The 11,494-nt window shown below is 40.4% G+C and overlaps 1 protein-coding gene across 4 annotated transcripts in view; it reads right to left on the bottom strand.

Moving 5' to 3' along the window:
• Window positions 1-6,279: 6,279 nt before the first annotated feature.
• The window catches only part of TMOD2 (tropomodulin 2), a 46,074-nt gene continuing 40,859 nt past the window's right edge, over window positions 6,280-11,494 (bottom strand). For 2 of the 4 annotated variants that reach the window (XM_057722191.1, XM_057722190.1), the window contains exons 9-10: window positions 8,587-8,745; window positions 6,280-6,598 (exon numbers count right to left, since the gene is read on the bottom strand). In XM_057722191.1, the coding sequence (XP_057578174.1) occupies window positions 6,437-6,598; window positions 8,587-8,745 (321 nt within the window). In that variant the 3' untranslated portion in view covers window positions 6,280-6,436. Of the gene's footprint in view, window positions 6,599-7,879; window positions 7,994-8,586; window positions 8,746-11,494 lie in introns of all 4 variants that reach the window. The other 2 variants (XR_009051369.1, XM_057722192.1) reach the window with 2 other exon arrangements.

Raw genomic sequence — 11,494 nt, 5'->3', positions numbered from 1 at the left:
AAAGGCTGCTCCTCCAGAACTATTCTGAAGACAATAAAAACCGTCGAAGAGGAACAAATAACTGTGGAATGTTCAGACCTCTTCCTCTGAACAAAGCCTAAGGAGGATAGATGTTGCCACAAGGGGCAATGGAAACATTTAGAATCACAGGATTGTAACATTTGGGAGCTGGAAGGGACCTTAGAGAGCATGTAAAATTCACTCACTTCATTTTACAAATGAAAGGAAGACAAGATAGATGGAAAGAACTTGCCCAAAGTCACGTGTAGCTGACATCCAAATCAGTATGATTTTCCAAAAATATCACATGGTAGCAAATGGAGCATAATTCTTGTGGGGCTGGAGGACAATTCAATCAAGCAACATTTATTAAGCACCTATTATGTACAAGGCACCTTACTAGATGCTACTGAAGATGCAAAGATTGATGGGACAGTCCCTGCCTCCCAGTGCTTATGAAAGTCCCTTGAGGCTATGTTTCAGTATCTTTCTTAGCAGAAAATAATACTGAGCAGGGCTAAGGTTGCTGGTGATAACAAAGCAGCTGATGCCAGGGAGAGCTAATTTCACAAGTGACACTTTCTCCCTTTGTTATCAGGGCTCGAGCCTGTTACACAGCTGCTGGAGCCTTAATGACAGCCTTCTTTCCTAGGCCTCCAATCACACCTCAAATCTTAGCCTACCCACCCCATGAGTAGTGACAGAGCTGACAGGAGGGCAGCAGTGCACCAGACCCTCCCCTAAACTCTTAATCACTGTTTGCTTCCCCCTGTGTCCAGCCTTAGTCTCTCTGCAAGGGCCCTGATCATGGCCCAGGAAAATGCCTACCCACACACTTCACTGGTATATCTAACACCCACTGCGCCCATCAACCACTTCTCCCACCTCTATGTTGAAAGTAAAACAGTTCCAGTCCCCTACATCATACCCATGTTTCATTTCCTCATATTCAGAAAGATGTGAAAGATGTTGGTTAGAAGAAAATAAAATGGATTCAAGAGGCAGTGGAAAACATTAGTGAACAGATGATAACAATGATCTCCCACTTTTGCATAGCCCTTTCCAGTATAGTGTTTTCATCCCATTATCTGATTATATTCTCACCACAACTCTGTGAGGTAGTTAGTGAAGATTATTCCCATTATAGTATAGCTGAAGAACCTTACGCTTGAGAGACGAAGTGGCTTGCCTCAAAGTCTCCCAGCTAAGAAAGTATGGAGCCAAGTGTCCAAGTTTCTTGACTCCAAATCCAGTGCTCTTCCCCCTATATAGTCTATAATTGTCAGGCAATTGAATGAATTGCCCATGATCATACACCTGCTAAGTGTTGGTGATGGGATTAGGAGTCAGTCTCCAAATCTGCTGGTATGGTGCCTTGCCACCATACCAACTAGCAGAGCCAATGTGCTCAGAATGACTACCATGGAAGATGTCAGAGCAAAGTCTAGTCTCCTTCACCCTCCCCAAGTCAATGACGCGTCACAAAACTGGGATAACCTCTGGTACATGTACAACCTTCCCAGAATAGTATCCAGAGGCAGGTTATAAATTCAAACCTTGCAATTCCTCCTCCATCTACTGAATGTTTAATCATAGCTGTTGGGGCAGATAAGAAACAGATAAGCTGAGCAGAGCTTACATCTACCCTTAAGCAAATGAAAGCCTTTAATTTCCACCTTCCTTCCCCACGGCACTTAGCCCTCCCATACTACTAAACTCCTGAACCACAAAACAAAATTCAATCTGACCTAGAGTTGGGAGCAAGAACAATGAATACATCCTTAAGGTTCTGGGTACTTTTCTCTCTCCAGCTTGTTACCGGGGGCCTGATCATGTGATTGTCATCCAGCGTGCTCACCTGATGCTCCCAAGCATTCTCACACTTTTCCTTTGCATGTGTCTCAATCCTTGAGCATTGAGGATGCCATGGTGAGTGGCAGGGATATTTTAAATGAGGAGCAATAAGGGAAGACTGTTACTGGAGGGCAGAGATAAAATATTTCTTCTTAGTTCTCTGTTCATTAAAATGAAAATGGCTATCATTGCTTCATTAGTGGAAGGAGGAAGGAAGCATCAGAATCATGACTTAAAACCCAACTCCGAAAACAGTTCCTTTGAGGATAGATAACATAGCCCAGAATCCAGTATTCACAGCTCACTGCCCCCTGCCCATTTTTGCTTATATAATGAATACTTGAGCTAAAGATGGTATCCATTTTTCAAAAAGACACTACCCCAAAACCCAGAAACACAAAACAAATTATATTAATTCAGAGTTCTTACACTTCCTGTCTCCTTCACAGTGCTTAGAAGAGGGCTAAGTACATCATGCCACACAAAAGGAAAATATCCGTAAATTCTTTTGTAAATTTTAAAGGGCTATCTTACATTTAAAACATGTTGATGATTAAACCACTTTCAAGTTTGACTGTCTGAAATGTTCTCATGGCAGTTATTCAGAACACACTGGTTTCCCTAATACTGGTGCCCTGCCAGGGGCCACATTTCTGTCTGGAAGAGAAGCAGCTGTTCTTTTGGTTTGATGTGCAGGCTTCCCTTAAGGAAACTGTTTTGAGGAGTATAGGCATTGGGATGCTTTCTGAGTTTTTAAATGGAGATGGGCTTTTATTGAAAGATGAACTGCGTGCTCTAAGATGGGTGAGTTGCATGAGCCCCTCCAGGTTAGTGTTTCTCTACCTAACCTAGGCCTGCAGCAACTCTGAGAGGGGAGGGACTGGGAGACAGAATCTCCCTTTAATCAGGAGTCCAGCTTTGGCCAAATACCTCCTTACAGTATTTGGCGAACTTTATGTACAAAATATTTATATACAATATATCCTACAAAGATGGAAGGAAGGGGCTTAATCACGTTGATGAAGATGAGAGTGCTTTCACTCATACACTTTAGGCATATAGAGAGATTTGGTGCTGGTACAATGAAATGATTTCCAGGCTTCTGCTATTTATTCCCTAAGAGTTATCTTCCATACATGCTGTGAAATTTGGTGGTTGGTGACCTAAGCTGCAAACTCTAGGGAGTGATTTCACATTTCACCTGGGCCTGAAGCAACCCTAAAAAGAACAAGGGAAATGGGGCTGGGGAGAGAGTATCTCCTTTCAATCAGTGGTCCAGATGTAGCCAAATACCCAGTTAGATATTTGGATATTTGGCAACACACACACACACACACACACACACACACCATTTATTTACATTATGCTCTATCAAGATGAAAGGAAGGGACTGAATCATGCTGATGAGGATAAAACAGCTTCCATTATACACTTCCAGCAGATGGGGAGATGTAGTGCTGGACTAATTACATGATTTCTCTAGATTTCCAAAATGTATCTCCTAAAAGTCATCTTCCACATATGGTGTGATGGGTGTTAGTGATAGGAGCCTGTAAGTCCACATGAGTGATTTTACACTTAGGTTAGACCTGTACAAGTCTGAAAGGGGAAAGTAAGTGGTCTGGGGAGGGATGATCTCCCTTCAATCAATTGTCCAGATGTTGCCAAATATCTCGACATAATATTTGGCAAAATGCATACGTATAAAAATATTTTATATACATTATGCCGCACCATGATGGGTGGTAAGGGTTTAATCATGCTTAGGATCATGAAAGAGCTTCTACTTCCACATACTGCGCAGATGGGGAAATGAAGTCCTAGGCTAATTAAATGATTTATAGGCTCTCCCAAATGTAAGTTTATCTTCTAATAGTTATATGAATACTCATGGAAATGTCACCTTTCAAGCTACTTCAAAAACACAGGCAATGATAAGATAAACTGATTAATAATAAATATTTGATTTAAAAGACTCTATATACAGTGACCCAACTATTCTATAAGCTAGAAACAGTGCTAAATTTTGACAATAGCCTATTATCTTGCTTTAATACTATCAACAACTGCAGCACAGTCACTATCAAGTCCTGATTTTTTTCTTCTTGCTTTCTGCCAGAGTTTGTAAAGAATTGCTTTAGCCCCCGGTCCACAGTACCTTGGGGCTGCTGGGAACACACTGTAGGATCCAAGATTTCTTACGGGTGAAGGCAAGAAAGAGTAAATGAGAAAAGACAGGAAAAAGCCTTACTTAGAGGGGCATGTCAGAGACTCTGCACTTAAATATATTTGCAACAAATCTAAAGGGATAGGAGAAAAATAACTAAGAGACGTGTTCTACCCTTTGGCAACATGGTAACCAACACATGTATACAAAAGAAGAAGAAGAAGAAGAAGACAAAGAGGAAGAGGAGGAGGAGGCAGAAGGAGGAGGAGAACTGTATACATTTTACCCAGTGGTGTGGGATGAATGTTTATTAACCAGCAACCTGGGAGTAGAGAAGATGGAGTGGGGAGGGCCTGATTTGTAATATCCGCTAATTTCCATTTTATAAATACTCCCACCATGGCCAATTTCAAACTATGAAAAAGAAGTACTGAACTTCTGAGTTGGGAAGAACTACTGAGTTGCGCAGAGATGTATAGTAGCACACCATGATGTAGTATTTCTGCCATACAGACGATAGGTGCAAATAATCTCAAGAGTATGAAAATAGCAAAATGCATTTTTGAGTATTACTTTTGTATTTTAATATAATTTATTTAATTGTAAGTGCATGCCATTTACTTCTTAATAATGGCTATGTTTAACAACCAGTTTACAAAATTCTTGATAATTTAAAAATGGGTAAGCCTGTGTGAGTTGGCTCCAACATACCACACCTAAATGAATAAGAGGGAAAGAAAAAAATCAAGTAGTAGTTGCTACTTTTTTTCTTTTTAATATAGATAGGGAGATGTAGTAGAAAAGTAATTAAAGGATTTTTAGGGTTTCCAAAATTCAACATGCTCTGCTCATTATTCCCTCAAAAAGTATAAAATAGTCTTATGTCTCAAAGGATTTTATTTTGTTTTCTTCTATTTTTTTTCCACAGGATTTTAGAGATAGAGACATGGGCACCTGTAATACAGGTAAATGTCCAATTTTATAAGGGCTTTCTATCCTAACCAGTTTCCTTGTGCTATACAAACTAGCCAGAATCATATATGAATTGCTTTCCCATTTATTTGCTTTACTGCTACCAAGCAACTCAGGAACACTCAATTATTCAGTAATCACTCTCAATTGGGCCCACCTTCTGCCTGAATCAGCAACTTCTTTAGCTCCAGGTGTCACCAGGACAAAGGATGTCACCTTTGCAAGGCTCAGAATTATAGAGAAAAGAAGAAAAAAAGAGAATCAGTTGGAAGGAAAGAAGTGGGCCAGGGAGGCAGAGGTGCCGAAGGCAGTGTCAGAGCGCCACCAATTCCAGCCTCAGGCACTGACAGTCATCAGCGACCTGTGAGCTGGCGCCAAAGGCTGCAGTCACGTTTCCTTAGCTTAACATCGCACTGTTGCACTGCTAGATGAAAAGATGCACATATTTACCACGCAATCATTTCAGCTGCACTTTCACAGGCTTTGTCTTTGGGATGACAAACATCTGGATAAATGATAATTCACACTTTTTCCTGATGTTTGCAAATGTCTGGATGGATCATGCCATGTGGAGAAAATCTGTGGCATTAACTTGAATGTTCACATTTCATCCTGTGATCATGCTGCCCTAAAAACAAAGCAATAAATGCTTCTAAAATTTGCCAAAATAATGTAATTGTGTGTCACAGACAACCTTAAGGTTGTGATTATTATTGTTTTATTTAGGAATGTATTGCTTTAACAGCTTCCCTCTTGCTAAAATTTAAAAAAGTCCCATCATGGCTGGAAAACTTTAAAATAGTGTTGTAAAAAGTTATCCACAGAGCGATGTTAAAGATTGAATTTACATGGAATAATCAGCAAAAGTAGGTATGCTAATTCATTTTGTGACCTGTGCGTCTGGCTTGAAGCTATATTTGTGGGTGAATAAATGTTTCATACTCATCTGCTAAAGCTATGTTTATGAATCGTAATGCTGATTTCTTTCTATGAAGATGACACCACTGATCTTTAACCAGTAGGGCATGTGCGTTTAGTGATTTCTTTGGAAATAAGGGAGAATTTGTGCTAAGTTGGTCACATTTTCTCACCTAGTGAAAGATTGGCAATACTAACTTTTATGTGGTCAGCAGAATACTTCTGATGTATTTAGCCTAACTCAAAGCTATGCATGTAAACAGAGATAGGCCTCTAACTTAATCTCAGTTACAAACACATTTATATACTAAGTTCCTTTCAATGGTTAAAAAAAAAACAAGTTCATGTAAGAAAGCAAGACAACCCAATATGAAAGTCGTTAAACCATTTTCAATTGTTGTTACCCACTAAGATCTGCATAAGTCCATTGGTGCAAGTCGCCAGAGATGCCCATGAGCAAATAAAACAATCAAATATGTTAAAAAGTCCAAGACAAATATGTAGTGCTAAAAAAGAATATAACAATTAAATTATTAGTTGTGTAGTTAACGGAAATGAACAACCTTTGATAAAATGGTCCCAGTGGAGAAGGAGTAGAGCTTTTGTTTTTAAATTGCTGCCGTGGTGAAACTTCGCCTCTTCCTGTGGAAGTTTACCTTCGGTCTCCTTCAACTCGCTTTTTACGAACTAGGTGAGAATGACAGAAAGGTTTAAGAAAACGAAATGAAGAACTATTCCTTAAATTTCAGACAAACAACAATAATCACACAGACTAGCAATTCCACACACTTGAGAGCACAGTTATCAAAAATTTCAATATTCAATTACCCATGGTAATAAATGGAAATGATAGAATAGTCCAGTGCCTTTGGAATTTACATCCAAATAAAGCTATGTCTGATAGCTGGGAACTTGAATGTTAGAGCTTTCCCATTTCTACGGAGTAGAAGGTCCAGAACAAACCCCCGAAACAGTGAACTTCTAAATATTTTCATGTTACTTATCCACAACACATCTTCTCAGCTTTTGTGTAACTCAGTCACCATCTGGCTATGACTAACTCCCCAGGACGACACATTCACAATTCTGATTTTGGACTGAAGACCAGGAGGAGCTGCAAACAGAAGTTTAAAGTTTCTAAACCTGTTTTAAATGGAAACTTCCAAGTATCATCTTCAAAGGAAGATGTGATTCAGACGACTAGCAAACTCAAGACATTAAGGTTCCGTTAGTCTGGTACTAGTATCAAAGAGGCTGCCCTGACAGCCTTTCCCAATTTCTGCAACCCTCTTCTTCCCCCTTTTGCCTCCCCACCTGCAGGCTCCTCTGGTGGACAGGAAGAGGGATGCTCTAATCTTCCTGGATTTGTCCCCAAAAAAGTGCCCTGGCTGTGGCCCTGCCTCAACTCCCCACTTTAAATAGCCCAGCCAGCTCCTGCCTTGGCTGCAGAAAATTCGACAAAAGCTGTTGCCCACAGCGACCGCTCGGACTCAGGATGGCCTCTCCATCGACTTCAAACCTCTTGTTTTGCCAGTTTTTCTTCAGTCTCCATGTTGTTCAGATGAGGACCCACGTGTTTCCTAGGCACCTCCTGCGCTGCTGTAATCGTTCCCCACAGCCCTGTTTCTGGGCTGTCCCCTGAGCCTCACCTTTTGTACCTTGGAGGCATTGCCATATGCCTGGCTGGCCTCTGGGCGCCATTCACGGCACCTTTGCTGGGCCTCAGGGTCTTGGCTAAGCACATCTGGGCAGGCAATGGGACGCTAACATTTACGTGCCCCGCCTTCTGGTTCTAACCCTCAGCTTCCATCTCGATCACCATCTGAACCCTCCCCATGGCTGGCACTGTACTTGGTGGGACACCTTGTCCAGTTTCCCTGTCCAGGGTCTGGCATTCTGTCCCTGAACCTCACACTGGGGACTGAGGCCTGTTATTGGCTAACTGCTCGCCAAGTGGACTATCTGTACCTGGGTGATCTTTTCCCACGTGGCTTCAGGTGGCTGGGATGTCCCCAGACCAAGCCTTCCCAGTCAGTCCTGTTCTTCTTTGCTGTGGTTGACCAGGATACGCCCCACCTCATCCTAACAGACGTCCTCAGCAAAGAGTGGGTAACAGGCAACAAGGAAGAGGAGCTAGCAGTTATATTCCAATAAAGAGCTTCAAATAATAATGATACACAAACAAAGAGGGGCTAACTCAAAAAGCTATTTCTGAGCTTAACCTTTTATAAAACATAGCTCTAATAGCTCATTTCACATGTAAATCACCAAGGTATCAGACACAACCATATTTAAACCCAAGTACAGAAGCACCGTCAGGTGTCAAACGTTAAGTGAACTGGGAATTTCTATGTCACTGTGTCCATCTTTTGGTGCAGATAACAACGGAGGGTTATTATGTGTAAGAAGTTAGTAAAGGAGAAGTAAATACACAAAGGAAGTCAAGCAAAAATCAAAGCCTGTCTAGAAAAAAAGAACAAACAGTTCACCTTGAAAGAATGCTACAACAAAACTGAAATACGGTGAAGATGATGACAATTACTATGACCATGTAATAATGTGCTTTTGATGAAGGGCTGACACCAAAGGCTGGTGGAATGATATCCGTGAGATGTTACATCTGAAGTGGACAAATGAATGGTCACCCTGCTCTTCTAATTGCTAACGACACAAACTATGGCTGCATTACCCAGGTCATTATTCTTTGTGATGGCAGCTGCCACTCTTGTTCGTGGTCCTTGCTTGGTAAACTGATATCCAAACTTGAGGATCCTCGAATTCTCCTCGAGCATCTGGGCTATTTCCATCTCTACGGCTGTTCCCAACTGCTGTCTCTGATTGCAGGTGTGGATACACACAGAGGATGGCCAAGAAGGAAGAGGAAACAGTTACTTACATGGGAAAGATGCATGGCTATTTGTTGGACAAAAAAGGGCAAAAGTCTCAAATTGAAAGGGACAAAATCACTTGAGATATTTTCTCTCACACAGTCATTTGAGACCTGTTCCTTGTCTAGAAGCAAAACCCAACAGACAGCTGAATCTGCTGGCATGTTAAAATGAAAAGACTAAGCAAATCATTTATGAAGGAAAAGACAATCCCAGATATAAAATTAAAGCAAAACTAATACTTGGTGTTTCCAATTTACCCCAGTACCTGCTGTTTAAACAAAGGATGTTTTTCAATAGTGACACTGTCTTAGAGTAATCAATCCAATTATGGAATTTTCTATTCTGGGGTCCATATCCAAAAATAACTGAAGATCATCAACCAGATGGGCCATTCTCTCCCAACAATCTCACTAGGAGATCTCCAAGAGGCTTCATTAAAGTGCTTTGAGGACTTCTTATGTGGCGCAGTGGTTAAGAATCCGCCTGCCAATGCAGAGAACACGGGTTCGAGCCCTGCTCTAGGAAGATTCCACATGTCACGGAGCAACTAAGCCTGTGTGCCACAGCTATTGAGCCTGTGCTCTAGAGCCCATGAGCCACAACTGTTGAGCCCATGTGCTGCAACTACTGAAGTCCATGCACCTAGAGCCCGTGCTCCACAACAAGAGAAGCCACTACAATGAGGAGCCCATGCAACACAATGAAGAGTAGCCCCTGCTCGCAGCAACTAGAGAAAGGCCGTGTGCAGCAATGAAGACCAATAAATAACTCAGCCAATAAATAAATAAATAAATTTATTAAAAAAAAAAAGTGGTTTGAGCCATGGCTAGGTGAATTAGCAAACACTAAAGGGGTTTTTGGGCTAAAAAAATCCCCTAAATTTTTTAAGTTGGTAGAAAGAGGGTTTTTGTTTGCTTGCTTTTTAAGCTGAGACCTACGATAATAATTTAAAAAGTAGAGTTAAAAAGTGGGGGCACGTAAATACAGGAGTTTACAGATAAATTTAAGGGACACAGTATATTTCTGCATAACTACATTCATTAATTTTTTTTAAAGTACAAAGAAAAACAAACAAAAAAGTGTATAAAACAAAAAGCTCCCTTTCCCCTGGACTCCCATTCCCCACGGAGAAAGCCAGCTTGGCACGTAGTCTTTGAAACATTTTCTATGTATTCATGTCCACGTAATCACATGTACGTCTATGCTTTTTCACATAAATGGATTACACTGCCAAATTGTTCTGAAACCTGTTTTTATTTTTCACTTAACGTCAAGAACATCTTTTCATGTAGGTAAATATATATTTCCCTCATCCTCATAAACTGCACAGCAGTCCCTTGCAGTAAGTGATCATACTTTATTTAGCTATGCCCTACTGACTGCTGCAAACAATGCTGTGGTGAACTTCCCTTGCACACAAAGTACGTCCTGGGGCATTTCTGCCAGTGTGCTTGTAAGGCAAATTACAGCTGGGTCCAAGAGTAGGCATGTTTCAAATTTTGATAAATTACTGACTTACCTTCAAAGGTTATGACAATTTTTACTCCTGCTGGTAGTGTTGAAGAGTTAGTCTTCCCTATTCTAGCCAACAGGGGATATTATGAATCTTTTTCATCTTTTTCCATCCAAGGGGTAAAAATTTATCACTTGTATTTAATTGCTTTAATTTGTATTTCTCAAATTATGACTAAGAACAATTAATCTTCTTATGGGGAATTCCCTGGTAGTTCAGTGGTTAGGATTCCGTGCTTCCACTGCAGGGGGCACAGGTCTGATCCTTGGTTGGGGAGCTAAGATCCCCGCGTGCCGCACAGTGTGGCCAACAAAACAAAAAATTTTCTTACACATTTGTATTTCTTTATTTGGAAACTACCAACCTCTGTCATTTGTCCGTTTTTCTACCAGCTTATGGTTCCTGTTTTTAAAATTTATGTATTAGGAAATTAGCCTTTTGTCAAACATGCTGAAAAACTTTGCTCAGTTTGTCTTTTGACCTTCTTTTTAATTACTATAAAAGACCTTTTTTAATTACTATCAAAGACCTTTTCTCATTTTCATATGTTCAAATTTTATATCTTAGATTTTATATCATGTTGAGGAAGCCTCTCTACCTCTGATTTCTTCATTTTATGATTTCATATATTTTAATATTTAAAATCTTTATTTTACCTGGAATGAATTTCAGTATAAGAATTAAGATAGAGCCCCAATGTAATTTTGTTCCAAAACACTAGTGAGTAGTCCCACCATCTTTTACTTCATTCTTGCCCTGCTGAGTTGAAATACTACTTTGCTATAAAATTCTCAGATGTACTTGCGTGTTTCTGGACCTTTTTGCTCTGCCAAGTCTATGTCTGTGTCAGTATCATGCAATTTTGATTGCTTTACAATATATTAAACATATATGTACCTTTTAAATTTGGAAAATTTAAGTACTGAGCAGATGAAGAAGAAAAGTTAATGGAGGAATTTTTGTGTCCTCAGCAAGTCCTAGTGCTTAACTCTGCTCCTCTTCTTTCTCTTCTCATCCAGCAACCTGTTAAACGAGTCTCTCCCCAAGAAATGAACAAAATGTGATATTTCCAGTCAGACAATAACAATTCTGGGTATCCACAGTGTAGAGATTAGTGTTCTCAGCAATGTGGGGCTACGGAAGGGACAGGCAGCAAAAAAGTAAGAGATACTGACCTCA

This window comes from Hippopotamus amphibius, chromosome 2 (assembly GCF_030028045.1).
Source record: "Hippopotamus amphibius kiboko isolate mHipAmp2 chromosome 2, mHipAmp2.hap2, whole genome shotgun sequence".
Classification (NCBI taxonomy): Eukaryota; Metazoa; Chordata; class Mammalia; order Artiodactyla; family Hippopotamidae; genus Hippopotamus; species Hippopotamus amphibius.
The sequence above is the reverse complement of the archived record's forward strand: the minus strand, read 5'-3'. Positions and strand labels throughout refer to the sequence as shown.